The sequence below is a fragment of the Paramisgurnus dabryanus genome, chromosome 22 (assembly GCF_030506205.2).
Source record: "Paramisgurnus dabryanus chromosome 22, PD_genome_1.1, whole genome shotgun sequence".
In the NCBI taxonomy this organism is placed as follows: Eukaryota; Metazoa; Chordata; class Actinopteri; order Cypriniformes; family Cobitidae; genus Paramisgurnus; species Paramisgurnus dabryanus.
The window spans coordinates 17,132,992-17,147,549 of NC_133358.1; the positions used below are offsets into that span (position 1 = coordinate 17,132,992).

The 14,558-nt window shown below is 35.1% G+C and overlaps 1 protein-coding gene and 1 long non-coding RNA gene across 2 annotated transcripts in view; one reads left to right on the top strand and one right to left on the bottom strand.

Annotated features, from left to right (window-relative positions):
* Positions 1 to 2,141: 2,141 nt before the first annotated feature.
* Positions 2,142 to 4,706, top strand: LOC135785497 (uncharacterized). The gene is made up of 2 exons (XR_010546605.2): positions 2,142 to 2,274; positions 3,636 to 4,706. It is a non-coding gene; the product is annotated as an uncharacterized lncRNA (long non-coding RNA).
* Positions 4,707 to 8,919: 4,213 nt separating this feature from the next.
* The window catches only part of jph1a (junctophilin 1a), a 38,389-nt gene continuing 32,750 nt past the window's right edge, over positions 8,920 to 14,558 (bottom strand). The window contains exons 4-6 of the mRNA XM_065294984.1: positions 12,566 to 13,290; positions 11,419 to 11,515; positions 8,920 to 11,299 (exon numbers count right to left, since the gene is read on the bottom strand). Coding sequence (XP_065151056.1) covers positions 11,435 to 11,515; positions 12,566 to 13,290 — 806 coding nt within the window. The 3' untranslated portion in view covers positions 8,920 to 11,299; positions 11,419 to 11,434. The remainder of the gene's footprint in view (positions 11,300 to 11,418; positions 11,516 to 12,565; positions 13,291 to 14,558) is intronic.

Consider the following 14,558-nt stretch of genomic DNA (forward strand, 5'->3'; position numbering starts at 1 on the left):
TAGTTCGTTTATAACCCAATGTTATCTTTACATTTCTGGCGATTGTATTTGTGCTTAAAAATTCATATGTGCCTGTGTGTATTTGTAAAGATTACATTGATTGATCAAGCTTGTAAGTATCGTGATTTTTTTTTTATCACAGAGATTATTTTTTTGCGATAACCTATGGAAAACCATAGACTGTAAAAAAAACCACCTACGTCATCACTACAACCACTAATTTGAGCTTGATTACAATTTTTTATTTTTAAATGACGTTTTATGACACGTAAAGTATTATACCCATGCCTCTTATATTCAAGATTTCACATCTTTATTGTCACCTGTACAATAAATTCCTATTTTTTTTATTGAGCTCGAGAATGATGGGGAAGAGGCAGCTAAATGAATATACAATAAACGATAAACCAGGAACATGCTAAGAATAAACAATAACAGAAAGTCAGTATAAATTGTATAAAGCTCAATAAAAATATGATACTCCATGTCCTTTTGTATTATACTATTATATGATATATTAAATATTGTATACACAGTTTTTTTGTGCTTTGTAATATTCTGTGTTAACCGAAATAGGTTTGTATATTGTAAAATGCATTGAGTGGTCAGTAGAGGACGCTGTTAGCATTCTTATAACATGATCACTCGGTAGTGGGCGCAATGTTTCTTTGAAAATCAGGGGCAGAATAGTATCAAAAATTGTTCAAATAACCTTATTCATTAACAATGGTTTAAGCCATGTCACCAATGACAAACATGTATTATAATAGACACTGCACAGAAACTTCCAATGCACACAGTGCATTTATATTTGGCTTATATTTGGGTTTAATTTTAATTAACCAAAGAAATGCAAATAAATAAAAAAATAATAAATAGCATGGTCTTCCATCACCACAGAACTGTTTGGTTCATATTCTTAAATAATTGTAGTAAATAAAACTTTTCAATAACACAAATAGACATGGGGAATATACAGACTTTGTACAAATTTTAACCTGGTACCACCTGAGGCTTTTCTGTGGGTTGTTTGTTTGTTGCTTTACCTCACTTTCTGATCTAATTTAAAGGAGTACTTCACCTAAAAATGGCTCCATTCACTTGACCATAGTAATTTTTATTTCTAATATGAAAAGTCAATGGGACACATTTTTGGGGGGTGAGCTACTCCTTTATTAAAAAATAAATGTTTGGTCCATTAAATAATTATTTAGGCACAATTTATATTTATCAACAAATCATATTTCATATCAAATTCTTTTTCAAAACAAGTAACAAATTCAGTCAACTGTGTAAAACAATTTGGCTCGTGTAGCGTATATTATAATAAGTCATTTAAAAAAAAATATAATATAAACACATAAAATGTAAACATGTAAGGAAAGGTCAGTAAGGTGACCAGTTCAAAGCTCAAATAAAGGACAGTTAGTGTTATAGAGTGATGCTAGTGGTGTTTATTTCATTCAGAGCATGAGTGCATAGAGAAGCTTTTATGAGGGAAATATTAGGAGAGGTGAAATATGAGGCTTGGACTTTAAAGTGCAAGTAGGATATCTCTTACTTTCTGTCACCCAGTGAAAGACCTTTACAAACAGATTTGTATTTATGGCTCAGGAAATTATTACTCGACTTCTCACACCAGCTCCTCTCAATTTGTTTTGTATTGCACTGTAATAAAGGAAAGTCATTGTGTAGATTTTGAAATAGAGACAAGCTACAATTAAAGTACCATGATTACAGAGGAACTTCAGATGGGAAAATGCAATGTTGAGACACACGTATGCACACACACACACACAGAGAGAGAGAGAGAGAGAGAGAGAGAGAGAGAGAGAGAGAGAGAGAGAGAGGTGTAGTTTTTACAACAAATTTGAATGCTTTTTATTTATTTTTTTCTAACAAAAGCTTCAGTTAATCAGCTAGCTAACACGTGCATCAATTCACATTCATATATTCTTACACTGAAAAAAATGATTATGGCCCCAATTAAATGAAGCATAATTCAATTTAGCTAGTTTTAATTATTTTATTTAAGTTTTTGATTTTAATTAGTATATATTAATAGGTTTTAAGCGAATTATATGTGCTTTAAATCCAAGTCATTATAATTTATTAAATTCAGGTTAAAAAAATAGTTTGGTTCTTTGCGCATGCGCACAAATGCACATTTTCCCTGGTGCTAAAAGGAGTTTCCAGTCAGGTTCACGGTGACGGTGGGAAAGGAAGACGGGATATTTCAGCCCCGGAGTTTTGCTCAGTCGGTCTATTTGCACAGTAAGTAATATTTCATGTAATACAGCACCTTTTTTTACCGTGAATATTTTTATATACTTAAAATACGCCGTTCATAAGATAGCTCCTCCAGGCCGAGTGCCGGAGGCAATCCCAGCCGTGACGATATAAGTTAACCAAATACCACACGACTCCGAGAGCGAAATTGCTTTTATACAACAGTTCGACGGCACACGTTTGAAAAACGAAAACTAGAAAACAACAACGGAGTTATTTTAAAAGCCACTTTGTTTGGGAACTACTTTCTTCCGCCACGGATTTCACTCGGCTGTTTTGAATCTCATAACAAGCCATCTCTTAATATTAGCGTTTCTTTTTCACAAGATGTAGTTTTAAGATTAGTTCAGTCGAGAATATATATGTATAATATTCAAATATGCAGTCGATAAGTTAAGAGAGCGCCTGTTTGAACGTTTGCTTAAGGAAGCTTCGGTACGTGATAACCAGAGAGCGGACGTCAGTGTTTACTCGCCCCACTGACCACCGCCCTCTCTGGGCTACATCTCTGACAGAGATTCCCTGGCTCTGATGTTGGCCTTGTCTGTTATTAACTCGCTTATTATTAGACTTTGTGCTTGTCAGTACTATATAAAAGTTTTTTAAAAGTGTCAGAGAGATGTTTTTGCATGCTGCTTATAAATATATCAGTGGCGATAAGTTATCTCATAACGTGTTTTAATATTCACGTCACGATAAATTCGTTATCAATTGTCCAAATTTAAAAGCTGCAGTTCCACTATGTTTTCGCTTTCTCGGAGTTGCTTACACACACACACACACACACAGATATAAATATATATATATATATATATATATATATATATATATATATATATATACACACACAAAGTGCCCTTCATAAATATTGGGATATGTTATTATATATGTAAAAATGTATTTCAGTGTATTTCAGGGCCAAATATAATGGGCAGTTCGCTTAAAAGTTGTTTTATGGACGTGAATTGTGTACATGATGTGTGTTTACAGCCACAGCGTCCAAATGCCAAACTTCAACTTCAGACCACAACATGCTTCATATATGAGGAAATTATTTAACAAATACAAAATGCATGTCCATTACAGCTTTTAAATCAACTGTCCCATTACGTTTGGCCCATTTAAACGACTGTAATTCCTAAATCCTAAAGACAAATTGGAATTTGTGAATACCCTCTAAATACATCTCAAAGTGTGCACTCTGTCCCAATATTAATGGAGGGCACTGTATAATATATGGGCAACAGGGGTGTCATAGTTTTTGTAATTACACTTGCCTGTAGACTTGTCAAAGTGTTATGAATCAGAACAATCTCTAATAACAGCTTATTTTTATTTAAATGTAGGACAGTCAACAAGATGACTTATTGAAAGACCTGGAAAACATCACCATGGACATATGTGTAATCAAAAAGAAAGAAGGTGTTCTTGGTGACTATGACGATATTGGAATCATTGTTGGAGTGATGATTCTTGAGCAGCTCAAATCTGTGGCACAAGCCTGCATTGATGCTGGGTACAATCTATGTGCTTAATTTGGCGTACCCCAAAGAACTAAAATACTACTTTTTTGAAATTTTTTTGAAATTCATTATGCAGATGGATTCTAAAGCTCTCCCCAAAAATTCAAGGACTGAAAACCGTTTTAAAGGTGCAGTGTGTAAATTTTAGCAGCATCTAGTGGTAAGGTTGCGAGTTGCAACCAACGGCTTAGTCCACGGCTCACTCCTCGCTTTTGAAACACATAGAGAAGGACAAACATGTCATCGTTGGAGACAACTTAGCAAAAAATTGTCCTTTAAGGGCTTCTGTAAAAAAATGGCAGCACAAAATGTTGACTTCCATGTAAGGGGACCCTCGGTGTATGTAGATGAAAAGGTCTCGTTCTAAGGCAATAAACACATAACGGTTCATTATGAAAGGTCTTTATACACCCCTGATAATATAGTTTTGTATATTATTTTGCATTTCTGTCAAAAGATCCTTCTAAAAATTTCACACTGCACCTTTAATACTGAAATTTTGTAGCAGACATGTATGTGCATGCTCAGCATGAAATGTTAGTCCAGATGTCACAGTCTACTCTGTTTATCATTTAAGACCTGTGAATCCGCAGTTTTAAACATTTTAATAATGCTTTTAATGATTCATAACTGTTGTCTGTAAAAATTTAACACTTTTTTTTTAAATAATTATTGTGCAATGTGTGAAGTCAGCACTACTGTTTTTGACTTTTGTGCTGTTTTATTGATTCACAAACATTGTGGCCTCTTTCCACCTGTGTTTTTACTTTATTTTATATTTTGAATGTGCAGTGAGCACTTGTTTTAAACACTTGTACACACAAAGAAATTGTTATTGTACATTTGCTGACATTAAAAAATAACATTAAACTTACCACTTGGTGTATTTGCAAAGCCATTTAAGGGTCATTTTTATATATTGTTTTTAAGGTTAGTGATTGCAAACAATTTCCTTAAAAATGTTGAAAGTTAGTCAATGAAATGTGTTTATTTAAATGTAGCTAAAATAAATTGATTGCAACCACTTACCTTAAAAAAAATTATTAAATTCAATTAATAATTTTTCATCAGTCATAAATAAATAATATACAAGAATGTAGCATAATTAAATATGGCAGAAATTACTAAGCTTTTTTATACTAGGGTTACTAAATAAAATTGATTAAGTTCAACAAATTTTTTATGTTTAAATGTAGCTTAAATAAATTGATTGCAACCGCTTACCTTAAAAAAATTGATTAAATTGAATGAATCATTTTTTTCAGTGTAGCTAAGATTGTTTACTTCACCAAGTCTCTCTCTCTCTCTCTCTCTCTCTCTCTCTCTCTCTCTCTCTCTCTCTCTCTCTCTCTCCCTCAATCAGTGACCTTTCTGTCATCTATACAGCACTTACACAGGTGATCAAATGAAGCCACATGGCATTCTTGCTTTGAAAGTTCTTACAGCTGCTGGTTTTGTCAGTGTCAGTGACTAGACACTATTATAATAATAATTATTTTGAAGTTTACATATAATTTCATTTCAAATTAGTTTTATATGTTTCTTTGAAAAACCCACTATAGATGATATTGAACAACAAAATATGCATGCATTTCACAAAATATTTCATGGAAGTCATTATAAAGATGAAACAATGATAACAATGTACTAATAGAAACGTGACACTTCAGTGTTGTGTTTCCGAGCTATTAAAAGCTTTTGGGTCTCTCCCCAAAAAGAACACGGGGGTTAAAGTGCTTTTGACATTGAGAAGTCAGTCATTGTGCAATAGTTTTGTTTGAGTGGGTCACAGAAATAGCTTATGCATTTGACGACGATACCAGGCATTATAAATCAGGATAATGTGTTTAAGTTCAGTTGGTCAGTTGCTCAGCAGAAAACATATCAATTGATTTGAAATTGAGAAAAAACAAAACGGCAAGGTAAAGTATAAGAACTGGTTGATGGTGCATGGTATTCGGTTCTGAAAAGACATTAGGAAAAGAACTGTCGACATCTTTTGTATCTGTCAAAAGGAGAGCAACTTGTCATATTTGATTTATCATAACAATCCTTTCAGCCTTAAGCCAGATGAGCTCCTGTAACAGTTCTGTCACTCCTCATTTAATATGTGGATGCATATCTAAGGGACCTATTTATTTATTCTTATATGTATGAGTAATTTATAAAAAAATGTAATGACTCATTTGCTTTATTTAACTTAACAATAAACCTATATTAATTTAATAAAGGCAAGTTTTTTAGAAGAGGTTTAAAAAAGCTGGAAGAAAACACTGCAGATTCATTATAAGATTGTGCAAAGTTAAAGGCGGGGTGCATGATTTTTGAAAAACACTTTGGAAAGGGGAGTCGGGCCGTGTACCAAAACATACTTGTAGCCAATTAGCAGTAAGGGACATTTCTACTTGCCTGGGTTGCGTATGTGTAGGGCGGGTCTATCAAAGAAGGTCCAGATTCTGTTGGGGTAGGGGCGTGTTTGTTTAGGTGATTTCAAATGTCAACATTGGCTTTCAGAGATCATGTACCCCACCTTTAAGATGGTGGAATTAATAGCCTTTCAACTTTTTTAATGAAGAAGATCTTTAGATTTATCTTTAGTCGCGGCTGTTCCTAAGTATTAATAAATGCAACTTTTTTGTTCAGCCTGTCATGTTAACTCTTTACCATGCGTTTTTTTTTTTAAGTTGCCAGCCAGTGCCAGCATTTTTAATGATTTTCACAAAAGTTTAATGCCTTCCAGAAAATGTTCCTCTTTAAATATATAAACATACAATATATCCCTCTGCTTTCAAACAAAAAACCTGTTTCATCCTACCTTCATTAGTTCTCTTTTTATCACTTCTCAAATATGGGTAGGTTTCTTCAAAACCATTTTTTATTTTACTTTTGATAGAGATCCGATGCAGAGTGATCTTTAAAACATACACAGAGTTTGTTCTCTTTCATGTGAGGCGTTTCTTCCGGGTTGTATAAGTTGCGGAAGTGCGCAACCTGGTGGATAATAGCGGTATTGCGGAAAGCCTGCAATTCTCGTCATTGGCAATGGCAGGGAAATGTTTCTCTTAATTGATGAGATAACTCGTCAATGGCAGGGAAAGAGTTAATAATTTTTCACATATACATGGTTTCATCGGCCTGTGCCGTAGTGAACTTCCTGTCTGTATTTATTTATCGGTCTGGTTAGTAGCTAAACTGATCTCTGAAACAAATACCTTGTTGAACATAAAATGTTTTGGTTCGCTAAAGAGAAGGTGTAGCAACTGTGTGGAGAGGTTCAGCAGGCAGGCAAGAATTCAAGGAACGTTAACTGTGTTAATTCGTGTAATTGAAACGCATTAGATATAATATACGAACAAAGGTAATTTACTTGTATTATTTTCCTGCATTTAGTCCACAAAAGCCGTTTGTTTATGTTGTTGCTGCTGAAACATCTATTTTTGGCTTGGGCCTATGCAGTGGTTGGCACTGGAGCAGTTTTTATTCAAAAAGTACAAATTGGTACCTAAAGAGTTCATATTAGTACCTCAAAGGTACAGTTATGGTACCGAATGTATGCACATACATATGTACCTAAATGGTATAGGACCTTTTTAAAGAGTACTGCCCCAAGACAACTTGGGACCATTTTTTGATGACAGTGTAAACCAGTGGTCTCCAACACGGTGCCTATTGGCACCAAGTGTCCCGCACAGAGTCTGCATGTTGCCCCCCAAAGCACATTCTATAAATAGACTTATTTTTAATATTTAATGAATTGCATATTTTTGTAGCTTGGCTTATTTTATGTATGTTTACATTTTAAACATGATAAACATACCAAATTAACAAGTAAAACATAAAAGTTTTGTGTAGACTATATAAAAAAGTAGCTTTCCAGATCTATTGTGGTAGCCCTTACTCACAAAAAAAAAAAAAAAGGTTTGAGACCCGGTGTTAACTATAGAGAACCTAAATATACAACATTGTTTAATGTAATAAAATATTTTAAATATACTTAATTTACTTTCTTACATTTTTTATATCAGGAAAGCAGACACCAAGTTTGTTTTGACTCTTAGTACATTTGCCAAGCCTTTGGTTTTCTTTCATCACAGTGCTTACTATGAAGGACACAATAACATATAATCCAGTACATTGTAATGAAAATAATAGATCATCTGGATGTCATGCATTTACAAAAATGTTGGATGTAAACTATAAAACCATGAAACGAGTTATTCCAATGATAGTCATTCCTATTCCAGTGATCCAATGGTGCTGATGACACAAAGTTAAACATGGAAAGATAATTATGCCTATACTGATGTCCTATAAACTCTGTTAAAAAAACACACCCAGATAGTTATATCCATAACTGCTTACTAACCTTAATTCAATCTCAGCAAGACAGTACATTCAGTTTTTAGAAAGTAGTTGAGATCAACCTCTAAAGACGTTTCAGATTACACATGTGAAACTGACTCTTTAGCACGGCCCTCGATGGTCACGCCATACATGTCTACATTTAGTCATGCAAAATTGAAACGTTGGAAGTATTTTAAATGGCCAGAGTATTCATAGCAACATGCACTGTTGTATGATTCAATAAAAAAATTTAATATATACTGTGAAGATCATAAACCATGTGGGAAATACCAGCAGAAATATGTCAGGGAAATAACAATACTGTTGAGCAGCCATGATCTAAGAATGCTCATAATACTTTAAGATTTTGTACATTTTAAACAGTGTCTGTACATTTTAGAAGTGACATCAGACATGTTTTTTTCTCTTTATGCCAAAGCAAAGCCAAATATTGTTGCAAGTAATGCACTATTGACATGTTCAATGTGTATCAAGAGAACACAAGTTCCACAAAACAGTAATGACACAGGTACACCGTGTAATAAAACTTTTCCTGTTTTTTAAAGAGTAAGATGCATGGTATTTTATGTGCCGACCCACAGCAAAGAATAAGAAAACAGACCAGACACCTTGATGAACTGATTCAGAATCAGTTTTAGCCCTATATAGCACTATTAGCTCTTTAGCACTATGGAGTCAGCAAACAAAGTTGTTGTGTTTATAACATGATGTTTGAAAAATTAAGACGACAGACAAAAACATGTAAAGAGCAGACTTACAAGTCATAACATTTTTATTGTACAGATAAATACCATAATATTTCAAATGACAGAAATATGTGGGGCTCTGTGGGCTCGAAATCTCCAAAATAGAGGGAATTTTTGCATGGAAGGGTTCAAAAGCTAAACAAACAAACAAAAAAATTGTCCACATTTGAAATGATACTGAATCAAATATACGTCATAATTTTGATGTGGGTGATACAATGCTTAATATAAAGGATCTATACTGCTTTTGACAAAATACAATTGTGCATTTCCATAGAAAAATATCACAGAATTCTTTATTGTAATGGCTGTGTTCTGTAAAAATGCTTATAAATACAATAAACCTTTAATATATAAATGCTTTTTTTGCCTCTGCAACATTTGTTTTAGAAAAATAATTCCTTGTTCTGTACTGTAAGCATATAACACTCCTTTGGAAAGTATATAAAAAGAGCCCATCATTGTTTTTGATAAATGCCCAATATAAAACACAGATGCCTGAAGATGCCAAAAGTTCACCGAATGAAGAATAAAAAAGCCTAAATAAACATTTAAATAATTTTTTCTTTAAGATTTATTTAATTTCCCTGCACAAATTTTTACCTCTAAGTCTGAATTTAATATCAACAGGCGTTGGTGCTTTTCACCCAAGACCCCATGCAAACAACAACTAAAAGCGAGAAATAAATGAGGGTTTGATAAAGAGAAACCAAATTAAAAATTTAATGCAGAATTTTCCAAAGCCCTTTTACACTCACCAAACACTAGAAACTATATGTGACTCTGTCTGTAAAATCCAGGCTAAAGTCTCCAAATCTAGTTCACATTGATTTCAATCTTTGACCTTTGACTTTACTCAGTCAATATTAAAGATATTATATGTCCTTTACCTTATGTGGATAGATTTTATGTAGAAACATAAAAAATGGCTTTAGCTGCGGATTCACAGGCAGAGTCACATATCTATAATTCGATATATAATAAATATATAAATCTTTTATAATTAACTTTCTCAAGAGGGAAAATTGACATAAATATGAACAAATAAAAATAAAGTCATCAGGACTATAAACACTTATAATATAGTGGCACATTTAAAATCAATTCCCAGATCAGAATTTGCATATGACAGATTTAAGACAAAGACTTCATCTCTAATGAGGCTTTTTCTTTTTTCTTTTGAGGTAAACAGAAGCACGGTTAAAGACATTTTTTTAAAGGCAACATCCTACTTCCTCTAGCACCACCCCAACTGTAGCGCTACCTGAACGTATTTAGTCTTTTGACAGCCAAAGTATTCAAGGTCACAAACATGCAAGCAAGCCCTAAGCCTTGTTTTTTTACTTAAAATTTCTCACCTGCTATCACATGTCAAATACCTGACATTTGAAGCACAATAACTCTTTCACAACATTGCATGCACAATGGCATATTCCTAATTTACATTAACACAACAAATAGTTCCCAGAATTCAATAAATAGCACACTTCATAAGACTTTTTCAGTTTAGCCATAATCAGGGTGGGCGAGCTCATTGCATCGTGGGAAATTAGATATCCCACTCTTAATTTTAATCTTCTATCGAATACCAGAATAAAAAGGACTGAAGCCCCTCATTGGAAAAATATTAAAATAAACCATATTGCACATTATAAATAAATATAAATTATTTTTAAAACACTACCGTGATACCAAAAACCCACAAATAAGTGGGACTTGTGAAAGGTATACTTTGATTTGATTTAGTTCAAACACTATTTTGATTCATACGAACATAAAAGGAAAGAAAAACAGTATACGAGAACAAACATGACCAATACAGTACTGGTAGCCTCCATCAAAAACGCAGCACATGCGTAGAAGAAACTGCGGTGGGTTGGGAAAGGGCGCGAGCGAGTGAGATTGGAGACGCTGGTTTCAGGAACTTACGCCTGCCCATTGCAACAAAGTCCCCTGTACGCATTCCTCTGGCACTGCGAGCGCATTTCCCACTCACACGTCAGATGGTAAAAGAGTAAGGCAGCTGTTCTTGCCCATCATGCAAAAGTGCATCATCAAACATTTCCAGTAAAGTCTCTGCCAAAAGCCAGAGACCCATGGAACGGCTTCACACATCAGATATTAAGGCTTTCCATCAGCAGTCACGTTATGAAGCTTTCTTTTTTCCCGTTTTTATGGTAGTTTTTTCTCCAAAACATTTTCCCCTTTTTTTAAGCTTTTTTCAGAGCCACATGACATTTGACTAGGTCGTTTTCAAGGATGATGCCGTGCGTTTCGAACTCCTTCAGATCTCGCCGCCCTTCTGGAGATTCTCTGGTGCCATGTGGATTTCATAAAGGTCATTGACACAACTGTGTGGGTTGCCAGCCAACAACACTAGAGTAGTAAATGTAATACAGGGTTAATTTGAAAGAAAACACTCTGGATGAGTTAAGGGTTAACATTTCTATGGTTACTGATTGGCTGTTCACTTCCTGTGATGGATGGAAACTTACCAGAGATAGCACTCTTTCAGGTCAAGAAATGGACAAAAATGATTGCCAATCCAATATTCAAAAGCATTACCATGACGACCAAAATCGGGTTGGGGCCCTGAATAAAAAGACAAAAATGGTTAGGAAACTGTATTAAGTATGTGTGTCCCAGTTTGTGAAAACCAAGTTAGTCATTTAAAGGATTAGTCAATTTTCTTAAAAAACAAAACAAAACAAAAAACAGATAATTTACTTACCACCATGTCATCCAAAATGTTGATGTCTTACTTACTTCAGTCGAGAAGAAATTATGTTTTTTGAGGAAAACATTCCAGGATTTTTCTCATTTTAATGGATTTTAATGGACCCCAACACTTAACAGTTTTAATGCAGTTTTAAAATTGCAGTTTCAAAGGACTCAAAACGATCCCAAACGAGGCATAAGGGTCTTATCTAGCAAAACGATTGTCATTTTTGGCAAGAAAAATAAAAAATATGCACTTTTAGACCACAACTTCTCTTCTTCCTCCGGTCCTGTGTGACCCACCAGCGTGACCTCACGTAATTGCGTGATGACGTTGAAAGGTCATGTGTGTCACTTATATGTAATGAACATTTGCGGACCATTTAAACAATAAACTGACACAAAGACATTAATTAGTATCATTCGGAATACAATACATCGGAACGGTCCTCTTTCTCCACACTTGTAAACACTGGGGCGTAGTTTCGCATACATCATCTGTGACCTCTTAACATGATGACGTATTAAGCGAGAATGTGTGATTTAAAAGTGCATATTTTTTTTCTCGCTAAATATGACAATCGTTTCACTAGAAAAGACCCTTATGCCTCGTTTGGGATCGTTTAGAGTCCTTTGAAACTGCAATTTTAAACTGCATTAAAATGGTTAAGTGTTGGGGTCCATTAAAGTCCATTAAAATGAGAAAAATCCTGCAATGTTTTCCTCAAAAAATATAATTTCTTCTCGACTGAACAAAGAAAGACATCAACATTTTGGATGACATCGTGGTGAGTAAATCATCTGGATTTATTTTTTTTAAGAAAATTTACTAATACTAATATTTTCCTACATAATTTAAAGAACATTTTTGAAAATATAACCTTGATATTTTTACAGAGTAAGGTCTTGATTAAATTGACTTACGGATTCTTGCTCTGATGTTTCGTTGGCGTCATCCATGCTGGCTTTCTTGATTTCTGCTAAGCTCTTTGGTTTGATAGATTCTTGTTTCCTGATTTTGGGAGTTGGTGTCATGACCATTTTAGGCGGCGGTGGCATCCTGGCCAGGCTGGATTGTGTCATCTCAGGCTCTTCATCTTCTGGTTCCTCTGGAGGAGGTTTCTGTACCACTGGTTTCACATAGTAACTGTGATAAGCAGCATGTAGCTGCCCATTACCCGTTTGTCCAGATCTGGACACGGGCTCAGGTGCCTTGGGGGGCTTTGGCGGGGGAACGTCCTGCAGTTTGAAGTGCTGTACAGGAGCAGGCGCGGTCACTTTGGCGATCTCCGCCACGATCGTGTTTCTCTCTTCTTTGCTTATCTTGCGAGCTACACTGCTACTGTCTTTGCTTATCTTTCTGGTTGGGACGCTGTTGTCTTTACTTATCTTTCTGGTTGGGACGCTGTTGTCTTTGCTTATCTTCCGTGTGATGCTGGAGTTGGCCGGCTGGCTCTTTTGGGGGGAGGAAGGAGGTGATGGGGTTTTGCCCCGAGCGGGAGAGTGAGAGGGAGTCGTGCCACGCCGATAGAAAGGGCTGCCGGACGGTTTCTTCTCCTCCTCCTTCTCATCCTTCTCCTCCTCCTTTGGCGGTTCCTCCTTAATCTCCTCTACTGGCTCTGTGAACTTCTGTTTGATATAGTCAAGACCTGTGTAGAGAGATGTTGAGGAAATTAAGAGAGATTTCGAATGAAGAAATGCAGTCTACATAGGTCTACAAAAGCTGTCCGAGCCTTAATTCTGTGCCAAAAAGCTACATGTTATTGGATTATTCTGAACAATAAGACATAACTAAAGGAGAAAAAGGAAAAAACAGGCAAGGAGAACATATAAGTACAAACTTTGCTTGACAAGACAAATATGAAATTTCAGGTCAGATAGGTTAAAGTAGTTAAGAAATAAATTCTGTAATTGGATAATGGTTACACTTGTATAACCTGAAAGTATGATTTGTTTATAATGGTAGTAAATGGTGCTTCTGATTTCTGATTTCCTTCGGTGGGTAATTGATGTGATTTTGCAGGGATAAATATAATAATTTGTAACTTTACAAGTTGAAATAATTACCTTTCAGTAACGAGCATTCACGAGAGAGCAGTGGCGTGGCGTCTGGGCATGCAGGGTATGCACGTGCAAATGGGCCCGGGCCAATAGGGGGCCCGGCCCTTTTTGCACTCCGCGGCTGCCGTAGACTACTACGCCATATTTTTTTACATGAAAACACAGTGTGAGAGGTTACTATAGTGGCTATCTACATGAGCATTAACGATGGACAAATATAAACATAAAAGTGGGGCTTCAAAGAGAAAAGAGACGGCGGCGAAGTTAGTCACGAGTCAAAAACTACCCAAAACATTTCGTTTTTCGTTATTTAAATCTACCCTTTAAAGTATAAAAGTAAAGTAAAAATATTTGACTACCTTATTAAAAGTATATGTTGTTAACAGACCTGCGCGCCACAGTTAACAGTTAACAGTGCCAACGGCAAGATTGGTAGGGGGCTTTGGCTTAAGGGGGCCTGTAATTTTTATTTGCATATGGGCCCGGAACTCACTTGCTACGCCACTACGAGAGAGTGCTTTTCTGGCGTATGACGTATCGTTTCATCTCCACTACATCTCTTACGCTACAAATCCACTTTCTCATGAACATTATAAAATAATAATTTTTACAAAAACTTAAAATTATATAACCAACATACGTCAAATTCTTTATGGGAAAAAGAAAGCATCACTCTCTGTCTCGCCAGTATCTCTGCTATTTGCATCAACCTAAAACATTGACATAACTTTTGTAGTATTAAAATCATTCTCTTATTGCAAATTTGCGGTATGCATATTGCAATATGCTAATTTGCTCTATTTCAATCATTTTAATATATCTTTCAGCCTTACTTGATGCAAAATTATTAATAATA